The following is a 27,185-nucleotide window of genomic DNA, read 5'->3' as shown; positions in this document are numbered from 1 at the left end:
AGTATGTGTCCCTCAGTTGTCCCAGTGTTGTTTGTTTTCTCTCATTGACTGAAGATCTTTACAGCGTAGATTTTTAGAGGTGTAAAGCTGTTCTCACTCACACTGCCAGGGCAGGATACTGGAGTCCTTGATGGTCTACTCCAAAACTGTCCAAATATTTGTCATGTCAAGTCCTATCCCCCTCCTCTCCTCCACTTCCCCTCACTCCCCTCCTCCTTTATTACTTTTCAGTGCAAGTTTTTCTTTTTTACTTCACGTGGTGTCTGCAAATGTAATCACAGTTACTTTCACAGCAGGGAAACACACAATGAATTAAGATATGATTCAGCCAAGTGAGATATATAGAGAGATTTGGCTTTTGTTTACCCAGGAATTAATTATTTTTAAAGCTTTTGGAAACCTGTATCAATTTCACCCAGGCAGGAGAAGAGCTGGGGCATCGCTGCCTGGCCAAAAAGGGCTTCTGCACAGCAACAGCATCCCTCTCGAACTTCTGCAGAGATTCCCTGGTGTCTGACAGTCTAAAATTAAGAAAAATCCCACTGTATCCATATGAAATTACATTAAATCTAAGCAAAAGATGCCTGGATGGTATCTTAACAGATAAGAGAAGCCATTGAGAGATGCAGCAGTTTGTGCAGCAGGTTGTGCAGGGGGTGCACAGCCGGGGCTCACAAACCCTGCCCAGGGCAGCGTACACTTGCTTAGCAATGGTGGTGACATGCCATGGGGCATTGGTGGTGACATGCCACGGGGCATTGTCCCTGGCACCCTCTGGAGAAACTGTCCCTGGCACAGCAGAAGCCCCAGCTCGGACCACGCTCCTGATGCAGGAGCTGCTCCTGCAGCTCACATCTGGGACGGCAGGCAGCGCCTGGAGCCTCTCGCCAGGGCTGGAGACTGTCTCTGCCACCATTTAAAGGATCTGCAAGAGGAGGCCAGCAAACTGTTTAGCATCAGAGATGATGAGAAAGAGACCAACTGGATCTTCTCTGAGACCCTGCATACACAAGAGGAGCCTCAGCTCCCAACAGCACCGAAGGCAGGCAGAGTCTGTGCCTGTCTCCTTGGGAAAGGGGAGACTCCCACGATGGCGAAGGCTGGAAGCTTGTGACTGCCAGCAACAGGACCAAGGCTTCAGTTCCCCCTGCAGATCTGCAGCTACAGAATAGGTTCAGTGCCCAGGTAGGGATGAGGGGTTGGGACCTCTGTCCATCAAAGCATCCAGGCCAATGGAGCCTGAGCCATGCGGCAGCACAGGAGAGATCAGTGATGGTAGTAGGTGACTTCCTGCTGCAGATGACAGATGCCTCATCTGCCAGCTTGTCTTGCTGTCTGGGGACATTTACTGCATGCTGGGAGCTGGGATCCAGGACACTGCGTAAAGACTGCTGAGGTCTGTCCAGCCTTCAGACTATTACCCCCTTACACTCTTCCACAGGACCACCAATGATACCCAAAGATAGGGATGCTGCTATTCAGAGCAACCCGGAGAACTGAGCTGAGAGGAACCTCACAAAGTTCAACAGAGAGAAACGCTGTCTTACACCTGAGGAGGAATAACCCCATGCACCAGTACATGCTGGGGACCAACTGCCTAGAAAGCAGTTGCAGGGAAGGACCTAGGAGTCCTGGTGGACAACAAGCTGACCGTGAGTCAGGAATGTGCCCCTGCAGCAATGGTGGCCACCAGCATCCTGGGCTGCATTAGGAGGCGCATTGCCAGCAGGTTAATGGCAGCGCTCTGCTCAGCACTGCTGAGGCCACATCTGGTGGTGCTGGGATTGTTCAGCCTCAAGAAGAGATGACTCAGGGAGGATCATTTCAATACCTCTAAATATCTGATGGTAGAAAGTAAAGAAGATGGAGCCAGACTCTTCTCAGTGGTGTCCAGTGACTGGACAAGAGGCAATGGGAACAACTTAAAATACAGGACACTCCACTGACACACAAGTACAAACTTTTTTACTGTGAGGGTGGTTGAGCACTGGAACAGGTTACCCAGGGAGGCTGCGGAGTCTCCATCCTTGGACATTTTCAAAACCAGGCAGGTCGTGGTCCTGGGCAACCTGCTCTGCCTGACCCTGCTTTGAGCACGGGGTCGGACTAGTCGATCTCCAGAACAACGGATCTGTGGTTCTGCGAGACTCAAGCCAAGCCGTATGGAAAAGCAAAAACTTGCAAGTGCAGGCTCAGCTTCTGCAGGCAGTAACGCCCTTCGCAACCCAAATCTTTGCATGCCCCATGCTGAGCTGGAGGGGTACAACACACCACAGCAGTTTGGAGACTTACAGTTAATGTTGATCACTGGTTTTCATTATAAATACTTACATTTGTCGCCTTATCATTTTGACAAAATTTATCTGACTTACAATTTCTCTTTGCCTCAGGCTGAGTGTTTTTGGAAAGATTAACTGAAATCAGTGGAGCCGTTGCTGAGAACGAGGGCGAGGGAATTGGGTCAGTCTATTCACATTAAAAAATTCCAACTGTTCTTTCGACAGACTTCAGTGCCTCCAGCCATGAGGTCAGCAGAGGTGCCCTTTACTGGGGCCACAAAAATCTATGAAGTTTTAGCAAAAGTTGAAACCTGCTTAAAGCAACCCCAAGACACGTTTAGAAATGCTTGTCAGAGCCCAGCATTTGAAAGTCTTTGTCGTTTATTCCTGTGCTGACCATGCCCCACAGAGCTCTAATCCGCAGACCACAGTGACGGCTACAGGAGGACAAGATCACAGCTGGACACCCAACCAGACCGTGGGAGAGCAGCGACGAGTGCCCTGGGGATGGCCTGTGCTGCCTCTGGCACTAACGAGTGGACGCAGGCTCAACGCTGAGCGATCAAGGCTTAGGGCAAACAGGCATCCCGGCACCCTTGGGTCAGCAAGCACTTTCTCAAAGAAGTACACCACAAAGCGACCAGAGACTCCCGAGCTCGGAAGACAACTTGTCATTGGAACAGGAATCCTCTGAGCTACCGACACCATTGCAAATTCAACACTCAGAGCTGCTGGACGACAGCTAGAACAACGGGCTTGATCACACATCTACCCGACACACGGTGTCCTGTCAAAGGCAGAAAGGGTGTCAGCAGAATCCAGGCACTGGAAATGTCTGCTCAAGCTCTTCTGGCTTTTTAGCAACACTTACCTTTTTTTTTTTTCCCCTTTTTTTTTCTTCCCCTCAAGCGAAAGTTTCTGAACATCCACAATAAAATTCATTTTGTCTGGCAATAAGCAAGGGCAGTACTTCAAGGGGACGTGTCTCCCCGGCACCCACCAATTCAAATCAGAGCCGAGGGCACATTTGTACTGGCCCCATGCCTGGAAGCCACTGCAGCCCTGGGATCCCCATTCAGTGTTGCCCCCCAGAGATCTGTGGTTTACCCTCCGAAATGTTCATCTCTCCACAGGACAGACTGGCACAAGGCATTATTAAACCTCACCTCCAAAGATGACTCATTAAAAGTAGTAAACTTTTAAAGGCAGCAAGGATCTGAACCTGCTGGGTTTCTCCATGGAGAACAGATTTCTGGCGGACAGAGAAAATCACATGTACAAAGGTTTTAAGATGGTTTTTGGTTTAACACTCTTGAAGCTAAAAGCGACAAATAGGGTTGAATGAAAAGGTGGAAGCAGGACTATTTGTAATTAGACCTACAACACAAGGAACAACTGTAACCACCTTTCAAAATACACATCACCTTCTGTCACTTCATGTGAGCAGGGACCAAGTCAGTCTGTGCCAGTAAATCATCTCATTATTTCTATTTAATGATTTTACATTTGTGGGGAATCTCAAAATGATGGGCTACCTGGTAAAAGGTCTTTGAAGTCCCATGTAATTCCAAGCAGAAGGGTCAAACACAAATCAAAGATTTATCATTTTGGTATTTGCCATGAAGTGACAAAGAAATACAAGGCAGTGCTTGCCCCTGCACTTCCTCTGAGGCACCTGAGCTGTTTCACTTTATCTATAACACCCTTTACGACAATTTACTGACCCACAATTAAAGCTCACACAGCAGAAAAGCATGGCCGTGTCTAATCAGAGGGTCTGGTAATGAGCTTCACAAGGCTGTCAAAATTATTTGACCTCCTTGGGGGCACCTGCCGTGGCTTTTATTTAAGTATCATCGTGGTTCCTTCTTCATTCGTATCACACGGGTTATCATCTCCCATCCCAGGAGAACGTAGACCCTGAGAGGACCTATTCAATAGGCTGGTCTCTGGCTAAAGGCATGGCAAGTCCACGCAGGAAGCAAAAAAAGTCAGATGGGGCAAAATACTGCCCTGGTCACAGCAGGACACTGAGAACCACGAGGCTCTCTCATAGCCACAGGCAGTATTTTGCACTCTGGGAAAGCTTTTAAAGCAGGTTAAAAAAAAAAATAAATTGCAAAACGTGTGCAAGCAGTCAAACTGATTTAAAAACAAAACCCTCACGATCATATATCCTATCTAGTTTTATTTTCAGGAAACAAATGAATTAGCAAATGTGATTCTCAGGAAGGCTTATGAAAAGCAATTTTTAAAGCCAGCGCACTCAAGCGTACTTGTTGGAATCTCCTGTGAGGGTTCAAAGCATCTATAGCAGCTATCTCATATAGCTGCCCAAACGCAATTATGCATGAATTTGCATTTCAGATGCTGAATACTGAAGTGCATCCAGAATGATTCCGGTTACTTTTTATTTTCCAAAATGTTGGGAGTAGTTTTCATTAAAGACACCCTTGAAGGAAATCCTAATCAGCCTGCAGACATTCCCTCAAGATGAGCAGACTATTGTCACAAATTGTTTTCTCAGTTAAGGTTATTTTCACTTGATGCAGTGCAATACCCAGCTAGCCTTACAAAATTTGGTCTTACTTTATCCTTTTATAATATTTATTATCCTCATTTTGGAGGCTTATCCTTCACTGAAGTTGCGAAATAGAAAACCTGCTTGCAAAAACGACACTGGGTACAACATTAACATGCAAGTGTTTCAGCCGAGCCCCTGGTCTCACCGAAGTCATCCAGAACAAGGGGCTTTGAAATGCGACATCATGCCAGTTATTTTTGATGGCTACCAGTCTATTGCAATTTCTCTTCCTCTTAATGGGATGTCTCCTATTTTTGGACCAAACAATCACTTTCCGCTACACAGACACAATGAATTATTCAAAAGTTCAAATTAGGCATGACATTTCCAAATCGCCTTCTTTTAGCAGATAGTCAGTTAAAAACAATAAGACTTGCTTCATCTGTGTTTGAGTTATTCTCCTCGGAGATCTGTGGTTCCTGTTACGTAAACTCTCCTCCCCCGAGTGCTGTCAGTAAAGATCCCCAATCCCAGAGATTAACGAGCGTTAACAGCTCTCACAGGAGCCGCTCTCAGAAGGAACACTTAAAGAATGATTTCTCCTCCGAACTGAGTGTGAGACCCGACTGTCAAGTCAGGACAGCAGCACTGCCCACAGAACGAGACAACAGCGGGGCCAACCATCGCCAACAGCGGGGCCAACCATCGCCAACAGCGGGGCCAACCATTGCCAGGCCATTACCTGGTCCCCAGGGCCTGGGAAGGGCCCCGTGGGGGGATGCTGGGCAGCAGCATGGGTCAGGCACGACGTCCGACTCAGCTCCGCAGGGACCCACATGCAAGCCTTGCTTGCAGGCAAAGAGGAACTGCCCACTGGCGGTATCTCAGACCCTTCAAATTTGTCTCTTCAGCATACACAAGATGAAGAAACGCCAACACAAATAGATACTGCTGCTCATCTGCTCCTCAGTCATCATAGAATCATAGAATCGTAGGGTGGGAAGGGACCTCTGGAGATCACCCAGTCCAACCCCCTGCCAGAGCAGGGTCACCCAGAGCAGGTTGCACAGGAACGCGTCCAGGTGGGTTTGGAACGTCTCCAGAGACGGAGACTTAAGTCCTTAAGTCCTGGCCCTGTGGTGTCCCTGAGCCACGCCGTAGGCTCTGAGGCTGTTGGGACCAACCCGTGTAGTCATCAGAGGTGCTTTTTCTGCAGGTACCATCTCACTTCCCTGCCGTGATTTGTGGCAGGGTTTGGGGGAGAAATTTGCACCCTCTATTATTGCTTGATTTCTGTTGTTTATTTTGTCTGTGGTTTATTTAAGCCCATGCATCCACTCATTCCCTCTACCAGTATTAAATAGCTTATTCTTCTCCACATTAAATCTAATTGCTACACATTGTCCCAGTTACAATTATATTTTGTTTGGTGCTCCAGGACTGAAACATTAAATCACTTCTGTTTACCTGTCTCGGGAAAGAGAATTTTCAATTCCACTGCCTTATGCTAAAAAATAAAGGAAATCTGTTTATAATAATTGACTACATAAATATCAGCCTATTTTAAAATGGGTACATTAAATGTACATTAAAATGCACATATTGGGGCACGACAAAGTATGTATGGTATATCTCTCTCTTTAATCAAGACAATAAGCATCACCAGCAGATGCAGTGCAGAAATGTCTGAGCCAGCACGGACCCAAGCTGCTGGGTTCCCGGCGTGCAGCGCAACACGGCCGGGATTTAGAAGCAGCCTGGTCCCATCCCTGCAGAGACACAAGTACCTAAAATCCCAGGGCCAACCCTAGCACCGCTGCGTGCATGCTGCCGGTATGTCCACTGAAGATCTCTCTTCAACGCTGCCCTCAGGAGAGGGCTGGGGTTGTCATTCAGCCTCGAGACAGGTCCTCCTTGCTCACCTGTCAGCTCTTTCTGCTAATGGGGTCATAAAAAGTAGTTGCCGCTCCTTGAAGTGTAACGGTTCCCATGCTATGTAAACTATTTTTGCATTTTGGCGAAATGGGATGACAGCCTGTCGTTCAGGAAAGGATGGAGCAGGGAATGCCTAGCGGCTGATGTCCTTAATTGCTGCCTCACACCATAGAATAGAATCATAGGATCGTTAGGGTTGGAAGAGACCTTTCAGATCATCAAGTGAAATCATCCAGGGAGCAACTTTGGGTCGACGATGCAGGGAAGGCATCGGGGTAGTGTTGAAGCCACCAGCTTTGTGCTGCAAGCTCCAGGCAGCATTCCTCTGCTAAGCTTAGGCTGGTGTCCAAGGGGTGCAGAGCACTTGGCTGGGGTGAGGAGTCTTTTGGGATAACAAGGTGAAGGGGACTGGGGCTGGCCAGGCAGGTCCTCGCTCACTTGCCTTGCAGCCTGATCTCTGCTGGTTTATGCCCTAGTGGGCAGTCAGTAGCCCATTATATTTTGTCCCACCAGCTGCCTGCGTGGGGATTCAGCAGATGACTTCCCCCACCAGTGGATGCAGCCTCAAAGCACAGCCCTCTTGCATATCCTGCCGAAGCCAGGCATTTGCATCCTACCAGGGGTGTCCTGCCAGCCCCAGAGCTCCTCACTGCTCTCCATAAGCCAAAGCCACCACCCAGAGGGACACAGATATCACCTTCCCGGGCAGAGTCTAATTTCTTACCAGGGTGGAGAAGGAACTGTGGGTGGAGCAATCATGGACAGTATCTCCATAGGGAAGGTCGGCTCCTGAGCCTCCTCCATTAGCAAATGACTCACACCCAGCAAGGGGAGTTGTATCTCTTCCAAAACTGTTGAGTTTTCAGGCTTTTTCTCTTATAGCTCTGGACATTAGACGTTACACATGAGTAATCTTTCCTTTGATTTCAGCTCAGCTTGTGCCCTTGGTGACACACACTTACCAGTTCCCCCTGGTACCTGGGCATTTTGTGAAAAGGTGTGATTCTTTGCCTCACCTTTAAATAGGTCATGTGTCAATTGTCGAGTGACCTATTGTTGCTGCACTACAATATCAGGTGGACAGAGGTGCCTGGTCTCTGTTCCCAGAAAGCAGTCATTGCTGTGTGTGTCTTTAACCCCTCCCACTGCCCGAGCTCACGGCCTGCGGACACTGTGCTGTTTGAAATCCGTCTGCAAACCCTTCCCCATGGAGTCAAGTTGGTTTTGCAGGCAGCGGTGCTGAATACAGCGTGACCCCTTTTATTCCCCCAGCCCCTCTTCCATTCATCGAGATTTTATGACGCTGCAGTCGCAAGCACGCAGAGGTCCTACCTTCAGCCCCAGATCCAGTTCCTTGAGGGAGCGCTTTATTTCACCGGTGAGGACGTTCATGCGCTCGCATTCCTGGAAGGCAACCACAACGTACGGCGTCCTCTCCTCCACCTTTGCCATCAGTTCCGCAATGTTAAACTCATCCGTCAGTTTCTCTAACATCTCTTCCAGCAGAGCTTTCACCTGTGAGCCGAAGGGAAAAAAGCGGGATGTTAGTGAGTGACCCACTGGGCTTCCTCAGCTGCCGGCTGCCGGAGCGCCGGATGAAAACTCCATCTGCCAGTTAGTGTCTCTGAAAACAATCAGTGTCAACCGTGCTGGGCATGGCACCTTTCAAAGAGCTTGCCCCATCCCATTAAAATTCAAACGCTTACAAAAGTTCATGTCAGCTGAGAAGCTTTCAAAATGATGGTTTGAAAATGTCACCGTGACAAGTAGCAGTCTGCTCGCTTCTTGGGTCTTAAGCCTGTCTTCTTACTTCTCCTAAGGTCAGATTCAACGCAGGAAGACGGATGGGGCTACAGCCTCAGCTCAGCCTCAGGACAACTGAGCTTATGAGCTGTTTCTCTGTGGTATATTGATAGAGAGAGGTGATTATATAAAATTGAATTTTAAGCTGAATTTGGCATTCTGAACTAATAGCGCCGTGGAAGAAAAGCGTAACGAAACAAAATTATCTCCTGGTCAACATTACAGCTTGATTTGGAAACAGTGCTTTATATTTCTACATAGTAAACAGGAAAAGATCCAATGCAACAGGATGTTTCTAGTGCCCAAAAAATAAATGGACAACAACTTTTCTGATTGACAATGAGTTTGAAGACCCTAATCTTCGAGGGATCAGCTGTATCTCTCAGGTTTATGTGGACCGTTAGGCAACTTGGTATGGGAATCTCTCACACAAGGCTTTGCTTCACTTCTGCGCTGGAACCCGCGCAAGACTTCTCTTGCTGGGGAGTTTTCAGGAATGCACAGCTACAATTCTGCGATCTGATGTGCAAATCCTGGTGCACAGGTGCCAGTGACAGCTGCCAGCCAGTGACAGAGGCAGCCCCAGGTCATTTTATTGCCATGGCCACTGACATTCATGTTTGGAACTCTGTACTCCAATTTCCTCCCATCGCTGCTCTTCCAAACCCTCCTGACTCGTGTCAGACGTTGCGAAGAGGCGATGATGTGGCGGCTGTTATTGCAACCCGCGAGGGGGATAAAGCTAAAGCTCGGCTGGAAAAGCCCTTCAGCTTCTGTACTGCACCTCAAGTGCAGCGCAGAAATATCCTCTAATTTGAAATTCCCCCGCGAATCCCCTTGGCTCTGATTTTTTCACAACAATTACAGCTCATTTTCTGTAATGTGGCCTCAGAAACCTGTGGGAGTAACTGGACTTGTCAGAGCCTCAGGAAAACGACAGGCTCGCAGTTTCCCTGCAAACTCCCAAAAACCACCTCAGCCAAACCAGGGGCTGGAAATCCTCAAATGGAGGAGCTAGGAGGCAACTCCCTCTCATTTGAGGACCAAGTAAAAGGGATACAAGCGGTGCCAGTTATAGCTCAGATAATGTGAGAGACCATCTCCGGGAGAAAATGAGCTGTGGGAGCATCCCCCCAGGCACCACGCAGTGCCACATCCAGATGGCTTTCAGGCAGCTTTTCTTCTCAGAGAGATCACGAAAGCCACAAGGACTTCTGTGCTCCCCTGACAGTCTTCTGGACTGTCACCAGGAGTTTGCAGGGTGGCCATGCCCTGTGATACCACTGCTGGATCACTCCCTGATAGTTTTGCTTCTCTGGCCAAAGAGTTGAACTGTATTTCAATAGCAAAAGGACTGGGAAGGAAGAGGTAGTCACGTTTGCTATCTTTGAGCATCTCCTTTGGCTTTGCTACCTCTGGATTATTCCCCTCACCTCAAATTCCCGCATAAACTGAAAACTGAACAAGCCTAGCACTTCTAAGACCCCCATAGGCAAAGGCAGTAAGTTCCCCAGCTCCAAGCCAAAGGAAGCATGTGTGAAACCACAGACTTCATATGAACTTTCTATGAGCCATTCATTAATTTTCAAAGCTTGAAACACCAAGCTGGGATCTTAAGACTGCAGAAATAAAAACCTGAGCAAGTGTTGGCTGGTTTCAGATCCCGTTATGAAGGCTTGGGCCAGATTCTAATCATAAAATCACAGAATCAGAGAATGTGTTGGGTTGGAAGGGACCTCTCAAGGACATCTAGTCCAACCCCCCTGCAGTCAGCAGGGACATCTTCAACTGGATCAGGTTGCTCAGAGCCTCATCCAGCCTGGCCTTGAATGTCTCCAGGGATGGGGCCTCCACCACCTCTCTGGGCAACCTGGGCCAGTGTCTCACCACCCTCAGTGCAAAGAACTTCTGCCTAATGTCTCATCTAAACCTGCCCTGCTCTACTTTAAACCATTGCCCCTCGTCCTGTCACTACATGCCCTTGCAAACATCCATCCCCAGCTCTCCTTCAGGGACTGGAAGGGTCTTGAAGGTCTCCCTGGAGCCTTTTCTTCTCCAAGCTGAATCCCTCCAGCTCTCTCAGCCTGTCTAAGGGGCCTAATGAGCTGTGAGTTTTGAGAGGAAGGGCTGACAGCAGCCCGGAACATGGGCAAAGTGAAGGAGTTCAGCTGGAAATAAGGAATGACAAGGCCCCTGGGAGCCGGGTGGGACCTGGTGGCAGCAGTAAGAGGAGGGCTGAGCTCGGGGTGGCACATCGTACCTGGGAGCCTGTCGGTGTGACGGTCACAGCATGGTGCACAGGGACCGGTGTCTCTGAGACAGGGGAGGCCACAGAAGGTTTATTCGCAACACCTTCACAGGATGATAATGAAGGCTCTGCAGTTCAGGGGGTAATTAAAAACCACTGGCCTAGTACTGACAGTGCTCCGGTCACATCCCACCATGGTGATGTTCTGCATAATATGAGGCTGGTGTTTTTAGACACTCGGTTTGTATCCAGCAAAGGCAGTTGACATTATAATAAGCGGTGGTGAGACGAACCTGAGCTAGACAGACCTACTTATGAACGAGATAGGTATCAAAATTCAACACCTCCTTCCTCTACCACTCTCACCGTTTCTTCCCTGGTCACCACTCCTCCTTCACCCATGCTGGTGTCCCGGGGCTGCATCTCCAACATGATGCGGAAGAGCTTCTCCGATGTCTGGGTAAGGAAGCCAATCTCAGCATTGGGATGGAGGCCATACAGGTAAGGAGACTCCGGAGGCAAGGCATCGTCTATGTACTGCTCAGAGAAATTCAGGGTCAGGTTAGACACGGAGTCCAGGGCACTCTGCCTGCAGAGTTCACGGTGGTGATTATCCCCCATCCGAGTAACTAAGCCCAGGCTGATATAACTCTGCCTGTGGCTGAAACACTGGCGAACTGATGGGAGAAAGGGGCGTACGATTGTTTACAGAACTGCTTCTGCTCCTGCTGTGAAAATGTAGTAATTGCTGAAGTTTGGCTTGGCTACATATCTCAGGCCTGGACCTTCTCTAGCAATTATCTGCTGTGCATTTCGGCATCAATAGCCTGAAATCTCTAGTGGGAATTTAGCTTCCAGTAGTTAAGTTTTATGAACAAAACCAGCCTAATATGCCTAGCTCTGCTACCGCATTTGTGTACGGAGAACAGATGAGATCAGTAAGTAGATCAACAAGACCCTTCAGTGTTTCTCATCAAAACTGATGATAAAAGGAGCTTGAAAGGGCCATTTTAGCAAACAGTATGTGGATGTAATTTTGCAGGAGCCGCGCTCAAGTCTCAAGCACCAATACAGTTGTTCTATTCATGCATGAACAGAATGAGCTCATGATGAAGTAGCAAATTACCATTAGACTTGGTTCATCCAAGGGAATGCTGAAACGTCTACAGAAACAGAACGTAATGGGAAATAACAGGAGGTGTGTTGAAACACTGCAGTCCTATTCACTGCCTCCTAAAACAGATTACAGGGCAGTTATGGAAGTCATTAGATTTATGTGTATGAAGAATGCCAGAAAACAAAGAGTTTACCTGATGATAGCCATTATAGTCCATGTTCCCCGGGAGGGGGAATCCTGGAGCAAGGAGGAGTTCTCCCTCCAGCATTTCTGGCTTAATAAATTCTTCCAAATAGGTTTTGCAAAGCCGCCTGTCCCAGTCATCCGTGATGTGACCTCCGTACATAATCTCACCAAAGAGGTAGCGTAAATCATCGTATGGGACCTGAAGAAGGAAGCAGGAGGGCATGAAGGAGCCAGAGCTCCGCCAGGTGCGTGGTTGAGCCGCAGGCTACAGCACTACAACTGATCTGCACAGCGAGAGCTTCCACTTCACTATTGCAGTTTTCCAAGTAAACAAACATTAGGTAGTGGTTAAATCCTGCCCAAGGAAAACCGGATCACAGCACAGATTTCCTGCAGTTTCCCACTGAAATGAAAAATTATTCTAAGCTCTGTTAAACCAAGGATCGCTCTGTAGTTTCAATGAATAAAAGCCATAGGCACTATGTGCTATGATTTGTACGCTGCTACAGATGCGAGTGGCACTGAAGCTTCCCATCTCACCACACAGGTATACCAAACTGTGAAGTTATAAAACCAAAGATACCAAGGAAATGGCGTTTAAGGCGACTTCCCAGGAGTTTCAACACAAGCCAGTCCTGTGGTTAACAGCCACCAAACAGCCCACCTTTGGGTCACCCACCTTTGAGCTGGCCTCCAGGTAATTATACAGCACATTCACAGAGATAGTGAGGTCTCCGGTGTTAAAGGGGTAGGGACGGTTCCAGCCTTGGGGGCCAAACTTGCGCCTTTCTGCCACCACGGCATGGAAATAGCAGAGGGCGAAGAGGATGCTCTTGAACTCGTTCTCGCGGGTGCACATCTCCAGGGTATCCTGCGGTACAGGAGAGACGCAGGGCTGCGTAAGTCCCCACTGCCCTCAGTCTCAGCGACCCCCAGGGCTTCCCAAATACAACAAACTTTGGACAGGGGTGAACTGATTTGCCCAGTCAGTTCATTTCTGCATAACATACCCGTTCACTGATTTTTCTGCGTTAGTGGATTTGCATTGCAAATTTATAGGCAAATTCCAATGCATGTTCTCCGAATTAATATTTTCTTTTCCAACTCAAAGGGGCTTTGCACAGGAATACATACTGACAGCCAAGAAGGGCAGGACATGTGCAAGCACCCAGTGCCCCATCGCTGGCACGTGGCCCCCATCCCACACCGGAGAGATGGAGAGAGGCACCGCACGTGGTGAGGGCCAGCGTGCCAGCAGCGGCCCTAAGTCCTGCTGAGGAAGACCAGACCTAGAAGAACTGAAGTCCCTCCTGCCCTGTGGGTACAAAAGGTTTCCTTAGGGCAGCGTTTCCTTGAGCTGCAGGGCTGAAGCAGCAGGGATTTAGCCCAGAAAGGCTGCTCCCACGGCCATCACCCTCGGCACAAAGCCAGCCCGGCCGCCTGCTGCAGCAGTGCGTTCGCCGACAGCACGACCTTGTGCAGCACACCAAAGCAGGGATGCGCGACGCTGCTAAAAATCCAAGCAGGGGAGATCAAACACTTGTGAAAAAAATCTAATGCAGCCCTTTAAAGCCAGCATGGCAATGGGCGCTTCCTTTCCCAACTTCCAGGTGAGGCTTGAAGTTTGAATATCTCCAAAGGAATGGGCAGAACTGTGATGTCGGAGGTGGAGGGGTGGGTGCCTGAGTCATTTAATCAATGAAAATGAAGAAAGGGAACTGGTCTCCAAAGAACCCTGATCGGTGCTGGGAGTGAGGTCTCAGTGGGCGGGCGCCACGGGGAAGTCGGGGCAGCCCTGCCGGCTCCCGGCAGCGTAAGCATCGGCGTTAGGGATGCAGCGCAGCAGAAGGTAGGATGGGCTGGAGCTCTGTGCACAGCGCAAGGCTGAAGCGCAGCCCTCACGGGGGAAGCTGAACCCCCTTTTCCATGGCTGAAGCCAGGGGGGCTTGCACAGCTCTGGCAAGAGCAGCGTGGCTGGGCAGCGGATGACCTGCCCCACGGCAGGAACCTGATGGGATCTCCCACGGCCAACTGCACCCGTCTCCCCAGGCCTGGGAGATGAACATGGTGGGAAGGGCTTGTCTGCACCTTCACCCACGTCTCTGCAAACCCTCCTCCGGGAATATCCTGCACATCCAGGGTACGCTGGCTCTGACCAGCACAGCTGAGTAAGGAGTAGCTACAGCAGCCCCTCCATCCTCCCTCCCCAGGGACAGCCCCTTTAAGTCCACTCTGCTACGTGACAACGACTACAAAGGGCACCCCTGTGACTTCCTTTCATTATCTTTATTTTTTTAAAAATACAATGTTAGACCTCTAATCAGCGGGTGAGCATAACAGAGCCCCGGGTCTGCGCTGAAAAGGAGCAATCCATTACTCTGAAGTGTGAAAGATGTTGAGTAACTGCATAAGATGATCAAAAACATCCCAACCCCTGTTTTCCCCACGATTAGACAGCACTGTAAGCTCCCTTCATTATCAGCAACCTGATGGAGAGCTGGTTCAAATATGTGCTGAGCACCTTTCCCATTTCAGAAAACGCCCCTGGACTCCGAGGGCAGCTTGTCTGCATGAACACTGAGTAAGAATCCAGCTCAGTCTCATTTGGCCTCTCCAGTTGTGCATTTTTCTTCAGCTACAAAGCAGAACAATATTCCCCGCACAGAATAATGGGCCTTCTTTGTAGCTTTCAGCTGAAAGCTAAATTTGAACATCCATTCTGTATAAAGCAGGGAAATGAGGTGTAAAGGGGCCCCACCCACTCGCTCCAGGATTTCTGATAAGAGACGTTTTATAAGACTCCAGCAATTTAGAAAATGCTAATTACTATCTGATTGAAATGAGCAGAGGCAGGATGAAAATGTTACTTGGGGTGAAGGTTCCCCCCTCCCTTGCTCTCCAGGACGTTTTCGTGGGGTTCAAGATGATGAACGACAGTAGATAAAAATGGAATAATCTCCCCTGACCACTGGCATTAATCCTGGCGTGGTGCCTCCCCGCCTCACTTGCTCAGCACCGCGAGCTCCTGCGCTGGAGACTGCCCCCGTCCCCGTGTCTAACTGCGAAACTTCTTGTGAGCTGCCCCCATTTCTCTGCCCCGTGGACCGGCGCTTGGGGTCCACGATGGGCTGGGGTTGCTCCTGCCTGGTCCCAAGTGACAAGAGGCTGTACGGAGAGAAACGGAAGCAATCCTGCAAGGTTTGCACTGTGTCTTCCCGGCACAGCCATCGGCAGAATGGAGAGGCCGTAGGGCTAGTGACCCAAAAAGGGCGGTCCGAGGGGTGAAAGTACCTTCAGGCCCTTCTGGTTGATCGAGGTTTAAACGCCAGGTCTTGCTGTGAGAGCTCGGCATGCCAAGGTAATGGCGACGTGTGGATGTGATGAGGGTAATGAGCGTTCAGGGCCGCAGAAGGCAACGATCTGTGTCTCTAGGACAGCTATCATCATAAACGCGAGCGGTTAGCCCTTAGCCTTTTGTGTCATGCGGAAAAGGGGGTCAGCAGGAGTATGGCCGCCTACAGCAGTGAGACAGACCAGGCTCCGGCACATCCCGACATGGGGCTGCTCCCCGGGAGCCGCCGGCACTCCACCCCTGCCCCAAGCCGCCAGCACCTGCCTGCCCTGCTGTGCCCAGGGCTGCGGAGGGAGGCCACGAAGCAGGCTCGTCTAATCACCGCGTCACAATGGCTCTAACGTTGAGCCATACCCTCTGCCGCACTAAGAAAAGAATATTCCCTGTCATTTCCACGTGCTTTGCTTTTGTGTCCCCCGCAGAAGAGCCTCAGCTGCGGTTCCAAGGGCAAGAGCGGGCACAGCGGCTGCTGTAATGGGACCATGTGTGTGTGTGTGTGGTCACTGTGCAATAAAAGCAAGGAGCAACATGCCATCGGCTATTCTTCTTGTGGGCCAGCAATTCTCAAGATGGCCTACTTTACCCTCGTCTGGCAAAGCAAGTCCTCCCTGCAGGGAGACTTCAGCTCTAATTTACAGCACTTCTGATGCCAGCAAGGTTTTGAGCTGAACGGCTTTTGGGCACAAAACACCGAGTCCCCCTGCGCTGCTCTGAGGAGTGACATGGGATGTGACCGTATCAGCAGTTCTGAACCTCTAACCCTGGTTAAACAGCAGGGCAACAAGATGAGGTTTATAACCTGCTCGCTTCTCCGTGTCTTTGGGTGTTTGATGGAATATGTCACTCACCCGCCCAAAAAGGAGGGACACAGACACAGAAATCAAGTTGAAACATGACAAAAGTCTCCCAAATGCTGCATCCACAAGTTGGATTCTGTTAACAAAATAGCCTTTCTAAGGATCATACCTTGGTGAGAAAATGATTAAACTGGGCAGAAGTCTGTTATCCTGCGACCTTCTGCAAGAAAGAGGCCATTCAGGATTACCTGAGTCCTCTCTTGGGAAAGGATCATAGAATTGCCTGCGTTGGAAGGGACCTTTCAGATCATTGAGTCCAACCATCAATCTAACTCTGACAAAAACCACCACTAAACCATGTCCCTCAGCACTACGTCTACCTGGCTTTTCAATACCTCCAGGGATGGTGACCCCATGTCCTGGTTCCGGTGGGGATAGGGTTAATTTTTCCTGGTATTCCATGCCATGTGAGCCACGCCCACCCTGAGCTGCCGGGGGAGGGGGCAGGAAGTTGCTGCTTAAAAGCGGGCTGGGGCGTCCCGGGTCCGGCCGGCGAGCGGCAGGGAGCGGCGGTTCCGTAATCGCGTTTGTATATTCCCCTATCCGTGTTGTTGTTGTTTGCCTGTTCCCTTTGCTGTCCTGTTAAACTGCCTTTGTCTCAACCCAAGAGTCTTGCCTTTTCTTACGATTCTTCCTGTATTAGGAAGGTGCGAGCGAGCGGCACGTGGTTCTTTGTTGCCGTCTGAGGCTAAACCACGACACCCCACCACCTCCCTGCGCAGCCTGTTCCAATGCTTGATAACCCTTTCGGTGAAGAAAACAGAATCATAGACTCGAGAGATCTGTGCCCAGCTCTTGGAGAAGATCCGGGGGGGTGGGTTGCTGGAGCCAGGGCCTACCCAGTGCCAAGGGACTCGCGCATCCAGGAGCAGCAATGCCCACACACATCACACCTACGTGGGGATCCAGCAGCCCCAAGCCGACCTGTTGGCCAGTCGCTGGCGCAAGCCCCACTGCCCTCCTACCTGGCTGAAGTTGTCGAGGGCTTTGTGCAGGTTGGCATGCATCCCAGTCGGGGCCTCGTTGGTGATTTTGATGGAGTTCTCCAGGATGCCCTGGGGAATGATGTGGCTGTCAGGGGAGGGTGCTGGCTCCGCGCTAATGAAGACACGGAAATCCTGGTGGCTGCCCTCACTGTGCTGCTCCAGCTTCTTCTCCAGAGAACTCAACCACTTGGCCACCAGGTGGATGTTCTGGCAGGGACAAAAGGGACAAAGCTTTATCAGTCTCCCCCCATTTAAACCCGCGCTGAGCAGGCACCGAATCCATCACACCAAAGAATGGCACCCACCAAGGCTACGCTCTACAAGCTGGTACTTGCCCCTGTAGTCCTCGCGTGTAATTCACAGCCCCAAATACTCTGTCACATCAAGTACACTTTTAAACTCAAAATAATCAATATAAATCACAAGCAATGAAGCCACTATTGGGTTGTTTGGGTTCTCGGTGACGATAACTCTCCTTCGTGTTACAGTAATGCCTGGCTGATGATGGAGAGTTATTTCCCCAGATCTACCAAGCTCAAATGAAAATGTTTGTTCATTTTTAAACAGAATAACAGTGAGAACCATCAATATCAGTTACCGGGGAAAAAAATGAAGCAGGTGGTTTTATAAAGACCTTTAACATAAAATATTTATTTATTCATGCAACTAATTCAAAATATCTTTCAGAAAATTAAGCAGTATTATGCAGATATGGTGAAATGTATGAAGACATGCCTCAAGTTTTTCAGTTAGAGTCCTATAGAATGTTGGAGTTTCCAGGAAAGAAAACAGCTTTTTTTTAAATGTTAGGAACTGGGCAGGTCACACACAGCAGGGATTCGTGGGCTAAAACTACTCTCATTTTAAAGCTAGGGGTGCAGTCCAAGCTGACTGTGTGAGCAGGCACTCTGCACGGTGATTTATTCCATCCAAAGACAGGACAAGGAACTCGCTAAACTTAAATTAAATGCAGCCGCCAAAAAGATAAACTGCTTGGAGGTGGCAAGGAAATTACATAAAGGAACCATATTAGAGGCTTAGAATAAATATATATCACCTATAAAAAGGACCAGAAAGGAGCTCTCGTGGTTAAATAGCAGAGTAATGGAGACTATTAGGAGTAAAATGACGTTCTTCACAAAGTGGAAATTGTGTCCAAATGAGAAAAACAGAAAACAGCACAAAATCCAGTCATGGTAAGGCCAAAAAAGGTTTTAAGAACCAATAATCTGAAAACCATAAAAACTATTAATAAAGCCTTTTCCAGGAGCCAGAAACCTACCAGAGAGCCTATAAAACTACAGGATGATCAAGGTGTACAGGGAGTGCCACGAAAGGCAAGGCCACCATAAACTGGCTTGTATTTGCAGGAATATTCACTGCAGAGCTTTGGGAGGGTCTCACTGTCACAGCCTGGGTTATGTGGCGGCATCACTCGCGTGCTGAGGCTGGAGACACCTCTGGAGATCATCCATCCAACCCTCCTTCCATCCAACCCTCCTGCTCAAAGCAGGGCCCGCTAGAGCAGGCTGCTAATTGCATCCTGTTGGTTTTTTTGGTATCTCCAAGGATGAAGCCTCCACAACCTGTCGGGGCAACCTGTGCCAGGGCTTAACCACTCTCACAGTGAAGAATGGAATGGAATGGAAATAGAAATAGAAATAGAATAGAATAGAATAGAATAGAATAGAATAGAATAGAATAGATAAAATAACTATGTTTAAGGGAAACCAGGATGTCAGTTTGTGCCCATTACCTCTTGCTCTTTCACTGGGCACCAGCATGAAGAGTCCGGCTCCATATTCTGTACTCCCCCTGCCATGAGTGATTTAAACCCACTGATAACCCGCCCTAAGCCATTGCTTTTTGAGGTTAAATAATGCCGACTCTCTCAGCCTCTCCTCAAAGGACAGATGCTCCAGTCCCTTAATCACCAGAAAGACTCTTAAACTGAAGAAGCAGATGAAGAGTTTTTCTGAAAAATTGATAAACTAATAATAACAATTTACTAGGACCAGATGGCATCCACCCTAAAGAAACTCAGATATGGAAGTGCTGCGTTACTCCTCGGCACGCACCAGGCAAACTGGCAGGGCTCTAGCAGACCATGAATTAACACACAAACAGCGTGAGTTAGAGAAAACCAGGAATCTGAAATTTCTAACCCATTTTAGATTGCTAACAGGGGGATACCCAAATCTGAGCTTGTCACCATAAACTCCTTTTCCAGTTGCTAGAAAGGTGAGCTCCAGCAGGCATCGCCCCGGAGTTGCCTCCACAGCACCAGTGTATCCCTGGTGCCCGGATTTTCATCGGTATCAGCTATTTATCTTTCAGTTATCAGTGTTATTGCGGGCTACAAACCAGTTAAGACACAGGGAACAGGGGGTGGGAAGCTACTGATGGAGTTTGAGCTGCTCACCATATTCAAAAACCACCTGAAGGAGCGAGTGATTAGTGAGATGACAAAATTAGTCATAAGACAAAGTAATTTCAAGTACTGAAAATAAAACCTGGTGGAAAAGAACTGCAAAAGTCTGCCATCATTCTAAGTGACTGGCAATGAGATGGCAGAAGAAATTCGGTGTTGATGGATGCAAAGTAATGCACACGGAAAAACAACCCTAGCTATAGATATAAACAATGATGGGTTCAGAATTGGCTATTACCACTCGGGGAAGAGATCTTGGAGTCCTCGCGGTTATTTCCTGCAAATAACAGTTCAATGCTTAACAATGTGAAAGCAATCAAATGTCAGCAAAGGAACAGAGAATAAAACTGCAAACATTATTATGCCACTCCATAAATCCATGGTGGGCCTTCCCCTAGAAAACTATACCCAGTTCTCACTTCTCTACCCCCAAAAGGATACAGCTGGGAGACACTGAATTGCTATGGACTCCCCAGTCTGGAGACAGGAGATCGGGGTGGAGGGGGTGAGTGAAGAACAAGAATGGAGGCATGAACAGAGCAGGCTGCAAAAAGTGCAAATACATTTTCATATGGCACGTAACTAAACTGTGAGTTTGTTGGCTCAGGGGTTTGTGGCAGATGAGAGAATCACGGAATGAAACTGAGCTTAGCTCCACGGAGACAAACATCCCTGCACATGTGCACTATCGATAGCAGCCGGGAGCCGGGCTGGCAGCGCTTGGGGCTGCCCCGGTTCAGTGCCCTCACAGACTGGTGCCACACGGGAACACTGAGGGAGCTCCCTCACGAGACCACGGAAACCCTCTGCTGGCTTTTCAGCGGGAGGTTTCAGGTGCCTCTCGTGAGCTACTTATGGAGACATCCCGGCCAGGGCTGGAGAAGAGGGTGAACAACTGCAGAAAAGGAAAAGCCGAGGTCCCATCCTGGTTTCAGCTGGGAAAGAGTTAATTTCTCTTTCTAGTGATTGCTGTAAAGAAACGTCCATAATGCCTATTTGGTTTAGTTCTTGCCAAGTGATGTTTACATTATTCAAGGCCTTTTTTTTCCAGCTTCCCATAGAAGAATAGACAGAAGGATGGAATCGCCAATGAAATATTCATAGGGTCACAGAATTGCCTGGGTTGGAAGGGACCTTTCAGATCGTTAAGTCCAACCATCAACCTAACCTAAGAGACTACAACCACCAACCTAACCTAACCCATCACTAAACCATGTTGTCAAGCACCACATCTACCCATCTTTTAAATACCTCCAGGGATGATGACTCCACCACTCCCCTGGGCAGCCTGTTCCAGCATAGACCTCAGGCTCAGGATATAACTGGGGGTAAACCAGGGGGAGGGAACCCGCTGTCACTGCTTGGGATGGTGCCAGTTCACTGGGTGATGAGTGTGACCTGTGTCATTACTGCTGTTCTTATCGTTGTTATTATTAGTGTTATTTTCCCTTTTTCTGATACTGTTCCATTAAAGTGTCTTTATCTCAACCCTCGAGTTTTTTTCCTTTCCCCTCTTTTTCTCCCTCTTCTCCCTGGTGGGGGAAGGGGGGAGAGCGAGCGGCTGCGTGGTGGGGGTTAAACCCCGACAGATCTTTCAGGGGTGGGGTGGGACAGCGCGGGGGCTGCTGGAGGGACAGGTTGGCACGCAGAGATGGACCAAGAGCAGGAAGGACGGGATGGTGACACGTCTCTCCAGAGGACCTGGGGTGCCTCAGGAGAGAAGAGACGACAAACTCAGTCACATCCAGGAACAGCCCCCTTTGCACATCAGTGACCGTCCGTGCACATTGCTGTGCCCTTGCAAGTCCTGGGTGGAAAAATCAGTGTCACCTCTCACTTCTGTAGAGGGATCCTGTTAAGAATTGGTATGTTTACCTTTGGTATCTCAACTATACCTTTTTTTTTCCCCTATTTATCTATGCAGTTATCATGGTGAAGGCTGACTTCTAGATTCCTAACAGTGACAGCAACGTATGTAGATCTGAGTCTTGGCTCTGCAAGCAATGCCATCCAGGTCTACAGGCAGCTGGACTAGCAGGCACGCTTACCTCCGTCAGAGAAACTCCCCTCTCAAGTGTCACAAAGCAAGAGCTCTAGTCCCTTCTGGGTTGCACAAGCACGGCTTCAGTACAAGTTGCCTTCACAAGGGCTTCATGCCTCTGGACCTGTATCAGTTTTCACGGATACGGGATGTGGGCACGACCCAGCAGAGATGTCTGCGGCTGAACTAGTCATCCCACCGGAGAGTCATGGAGAAGGTAGGTGATCTTATCCTAAAAGAGACGTGTGCAGTACAACTGATAGATCGCTCTGGTGACAGTGCCCAGCTCTCCCCTGGACTGGAAAAGGGGCAGCGGTGACTGGGGCAGATGGAGCTGTTTCTATTGCAGGCACCAGAAGTCCAAGGGGACTAGTAATGCAGGAGATGCATTACGCTCACTGGCTTCAGGAGTATCAGAAACTAACACAGCAAGTGCAACTGTGTTTTTAAGACTGTAACGTCTTTTAAAAATGTGCACTTAACTACTTCCATTTTCTTACCCTCCATGGGGCTGGGTACAAAGTGTAGCAAGAACTCAGGAAAAGCTCCTGTGCTTCTGTCTCCTTGCCCAAGACCTCTGTATTTTAGATGGAAATACCATCTTTTCTGCTGCTTGGTAACTTCAATATTGCCCTCTTCTACACAATATTTTATGGGGCTGCCTTCACGCTCAAAGTCAAACGAATTGCTAGACGACTCCTGCCAGAGGTTGAGCCTCCATCTCTGAGACGGCAGCTGCTTCAGAAACATGAGTTATGAGAATTATTCTTTGGGGAAGCCACGGACACCTTGCACCCTCCAGTCCCATTGCCCCAAATCTGATTCACGTGGCTGGGAACAACATTTCTTATTTAGAACTGCATAAATTCAGTCTCCTTCCCTGAAAGGATTTAGGGTTGTGCCCACATTACATGGGTGAAATGCAGTTCAGGGGGTGGGGGAGGCAAGGAGGAGACGCCTGAGCAAAGGACTCAAGTTCTGGAGAAGAGTTGCTGTCGTAAACAATGACCGTGTGAAGAGCAGCAGGCAAAATGCAATTATAGCCGACTGCTAATGCACCGGTGCTTGCCTGATGCATTTTGGGTTTCAAGAGACGAGGTAATCCCCAGGGTCCAGGCAACCAGCTCTCTCTAAAAACACAAGTCTGATAATAAAGTAGGAGTGGACTGAAACCTGTAACCCAAGTGTTTCATACAGCCCCAGAGATTTAGCAACAGCAGGGGAAGAGCTCAACAGAACAGCAAAAGAAAAATGGTGCATTAAGTACCAGTTTCATCGTAGACTACATACCTGACCTTAAGTATTTTCGTCTGTAATTGGTAGTTTCTTCCTACATCTGCTTTTGTGGTGTTAGAGGGCTGAAAAATAATTGCTTTCGCTTGTGTTGACGTGACACCTATGATCATCATTTGTCAGTATCACTGCCCCCTAACAGCCGACTTAGGGAATATTTCTAATCTAATGTTAATTGAGTGCATTTATATACTATCCTTTTCTGATAGAAGGGATGGAAAAGAGGAACACATGCAGCAAAACATGGGTTGGTACTAAGAATTCATGGCTTGATCGAATGAATACATCTGCAACAACCAGAGGGAGGTGGTGTGGAGGGGACTCACGGGTTTGAAGGAAACTTTGCAAATTAATTCTCAGCAGTCAAATAACACAACTTGACAGAACACGACTAATGGCTACATAGGCGGCCATAATAATTGAATGTTATGTCAATTATCACTAATGACATAACACAGACAATGCTGCTTTAACACCAACCACAGCTGAGCTACACGTTCGTCGAAGAACCGCCTCCTCTTGCTTGTTTTGAAACCAATTTTATGGGCTACCTCTAGACCTTATTCAGGAGAAAGAGTGGATAATCCAGCCTGCTCACCTTCCTTTGGCTCAGGGCTTCATGCGCTCCCAGTACTATCTCCCTGCGCCACACCAGACAGTTCCACTGCACCAGTTTTATGTCCTCCTCATTCTGTAAGACCCCCTGAAGACACAGCAAGGCAATTCATTGCTTTATTACATTTTAGCCAGATTCTGAAGTCGGTGAAAGAGCTGCCGTGCAAGGGTAAAAGACAACCCCCGGCATCTCTGCTGTTTTCACAGCTCACGCCTAGGTCTGTGCTGCAGGCAGAAACAGGCAACGGTCTCAGATTCATTACTTTGTTTTATGAATGGAGGGTGGGAGGCCAAATCCTGCTGAAAAGCAAACTGCTGAAAAGGAGGCAAAAAAGAAACCTGAAACATCTTCCCACGCACACTGCCCCTTACCACAGCACCTTGCCCTGTGCTATTTCCCCACTTTGCGGAACGGAGTAGGAGTGACGGAGGATGAGGGTCTGCGGCAAGCGCCGGGCTGGGGCCCACGGGCCGGAACGTGGGAGCACCAGAGGCTTTTCTTTGGGAATTCACTTCCAAGCACCTCTGTATGTTTGTACTTCGCAAGGCAGAACATATATCACAGGACGCAAGTGTTGCTATGGTAACCATCAGAAATAGCACCACATATATATAAACCAGCACACACTCCACAACGCACTCCCTTTGCTGATAGCAACTGGAGACCCTTCACATTTCTGAAAGTGGCTCTCTCCTTCACGCCTTATCACAAATCACCTCTCAGAGCAATGAGAATTAGTTGTTTTTACAAAGTCTCATTCTCTTGTGAGACACTCTCAGAAAACAGTCTCGGCTTTTACAGTAAATCTGAAAGCTAGGCTTCACGGTCCAGAGACAGCCCGACGCTTTAATACTGCATCGTGTTGGGGTATAAAAAGGGAGAGGGAGGGGGCACTGCAGAGAGTCTCTTCCCTTGGCCAGGCTTACTGTCAATGGGAGTGTGAGGTTTCATCACAGGAGAACATTCCACAAACACACTCAGGAACAGCTCCACAGAATCGCAGTCTGGCAGGGGTTGGAAGGGACCTCTGGAGATCACCCAGTCCAGCCCCCTGCCAGAGCAGGGTCACCCAGAGCAGGTGGCACAGGAATGCCTCCAGGCGGGTTTGGGATGTCTCCAGAGACGGAGACTCCACCACCTCTCGGGGCAGCCTGTGCCAGGGCTCTGCCACCCTCACAGCAAAGAAGTTCCTTCTCATGTTGAGGTGGAACTCCCTATGGTCAAGTTTGTGCCCGTTACCCCTTGTCCTGTCCCTGGGCAGCACTGAGAAGAGCCTGGCCCCATCCTCCTGACACCCACCCTTCAGCTATTGCTGAGCATTGATGAGGTCCCCTCTCAGCCTGCTCTTCCCCAGGCTGAACAGCCCCAGGGCTCTCAGCCTTTCCTCAGCAGAGAGGTGCTCCAGCCCCTTGACCACCCTTCCACAGCCAGCCCTGTGACCACGTGAACACTACAGGACTCAGAGACCAAAAGGGATAAGCACAGACCCTGCCACCAATGCCTGCTCGTACATCTAAGAGACCAAGCTACTTCTGAGCAACAAGCTTGCTGTTGCTCAATGTGCAGAGAGGCAATCGCAGCGCTCTGGAAGCAGCAGGGAGGTTTTACCCCATCTCTGGCCTGTGCTTTTCCCCTGGAGGAGAAATTACAGCAGCCAGCCTACCAAGGGTGCCCCACTTGGCAGGCCATGAGGGCTGTATCCCATTCCCACCTGTGTGAAGTGCTTGGATTTCAGCAGTAGCACCCTGAGGCTTTTTCAGACCTCACTCCATGGTCACACCTGACAAGGAAGAACAGTTTGATCCTTGCGGAGTCAGCACTATCTGACCCCTCCCTGAAGCCCTTAACCCCCACTGAGCCTCTCCACACACAGTCGGGGGAAGGACCACAGCACGTAAGAGCGAGTGTGATTCGTTTGCTGTCCTTCGGCCTCGCCTCTGAACATGCTGCCTGTTCCTCTTGTGTTGCTGGGACCTGTGAACTTCCCCATCATGTCACTCGAGCAGGGCCAAACTAAGTAGCTCTGTCATCTACAAGCAGTGTCGCTTCTCTGCTCGCCACCTTAGCCACTAAGAACATGATGGCACCACTGCCTTTTGCTGCATTAAAAACTACGCATCTGCTCCTATCCTCTCTTTGTAGATGTGTCTCCTCCACAATTTGCCGTGTGATTTCACCAATACAGACACAGAAGCAGCGCTGGTCTAGTCATATAGGGACTGGCAGTGCTGAGTCAAGTCACTACAAGCACCAGAGGGGGCTTTACACCTCTACGAGCACTCAGGATCTTGGCTGGCCACAACTGGCCCCATACTAAAGCTGTGCTGTACCAACTTCACTGCTCTCAGGAGTTGTATATACCCACATTTGCTGCAGTCCCTTCTCCACTGAGAACCTAGCCCTCTTCTACTTGGCACAGAAAGACAACCGCATCCTGGACTGCATCAGAAGAAGCGTGGCCAGCAGGTCAAGGGAGGTGATTCTCCCCCTCTACTCTGCTCTGGTGAGACCCCACCTGGAACACTGCCTCCAGCTCTGGAGCCCTCAGCACAAGAAGGACATGGACCTGCTGGAGCAGGGCCAGAGGAGGCCACAAAGATGGTCCGAGGGCTGGAGCCCCTCTGCTGTGAGAACAGGCTGAGAGAGTTGGCGGTGTTCAACCTGGAGAAGAGAAGGCTCTGGGGAGACCTTAGAGCACTTTCCAGTATCTGAAGTTAATGGCTTCAAACTGGAAGAAGGCATATTTAGATTAGATATCAGGAAGAAATTTTTCACTGTGAGGGTGGTGAGCCCCTGGCCCAGGTTGCCCAGAGAAGCTGTGGCTGCTCCATCCCTGGAGGGGTTCAAGGCCAGGCTGGACGGGGCTTCCTCAAGGTTATTTGTCTCGGATCTGCAAGGCCAGCTGTTCCCTACCTCCTCAGAGTTATTTGTCTCAGATCTGCAAGCTCGGCATGCCCTTGAGTTTCTTGCATACTTGTACTTTTCCGCTGGCAGACCCGACATTGGAGCAACCTGTTCTGGTGGGAGGTGTCCCTGCCCAGGGCAGGGGGTGGCACTGGGTGGGCTTTAAGGTCCCTTCCAACCCGAACCATTCTATGATTCTAAGTTGAGCAAAAATAGGTTGTTCTACAACCCTTTCACTGGTCAAGGCACACACAGAAGGCAGATGAAAGTGGAGAAAGAGCACAGAAGACAAAACCCAAAGAGGGCTGGTCTGAAATCTTCACAGCACTTCCAGGATATCAGCAAGCATCTGGTTGTTTGTAAGACATCTTTTGGAATTAAGTACAATGTATTTCGCGTGTTCTTTTAGCACAGACATGCCTTAATGTTGACGACAGTAAATGAAACATGCTTAGGACTATTCCTGGGCTAATATATGAGATATCTATTGGAATGATCCTTGGCCTATCCTCACTCCTGAACTGTCAAGGAGAGAGCCAGACCTCTTCATCCAACACCAGGGGCAGAATCTGTGCTGACAATGAGACAGGACCAACAGCTGAGGTCCAGCCCC

At 49.2% G+C, this 27,185-nt stretch overlaps 1 protein-coding gene across 4 annotated transcripts in view; it reads right to left on the bottom strand.

Annotated features, from left to right (window-relative positions):
• DNAH9 (dynein axonemal heavy chain 9) overlaps nt 1-27,185 on the bottom strand; it is a 224,800-nt gene that overhangs the window by 8,790 nt on the left and 188,825 nt on the right. For 3 of the 4 annotated variants that reach the window (XM_074607552.1, XM_074607550.1, XM_074607554.1), the window contains 5 exons: nt 17,267-17,494; nt 12,772-12,963; nt 12,100-12,291; nt 11,156-11,326; nt 8,071-8,253 (listed from right to left, as the gene is read on the bottom strand). In XM_074607552.1, the coding sequence (XP_074463653.1) occupies nt 8,071-8,253; nt 11,156-11,326; nt 12,100-12,291; nt 12,772-12,963; nt 17,267-17,494 (966 nt within the window). Of the gene's footprint in view, nt 1-8,070; nt 8,254-11,155; nt 11,327-12,099; nt 12,292-12,771; nt 12,964-17,266; nt 17,495-27,185 lie in introns of those variants that run through there. The other variant, XM_074607553.1, reaches the window with a different exon arrangement.

This window comes from Larus michahellis, chromosome 14 (genome assembly GCF_964199755.1).
Source record: "Larus michahellis chromosome 14, bLarMic1.1, whole genome shotgun sequence".
Taxonomy (NCBI): domain Eukaryota; kingdom Metazoa; phylum Chordata; class Aves; order Charadriiformes; family Laridae; genus Larus; species Larus michahellis.
The sequence above is the reverse complement of the archived record's forward strand: the minus strand, read 5'-3'. Positions and strand labels throughout refer to the sequence as shown.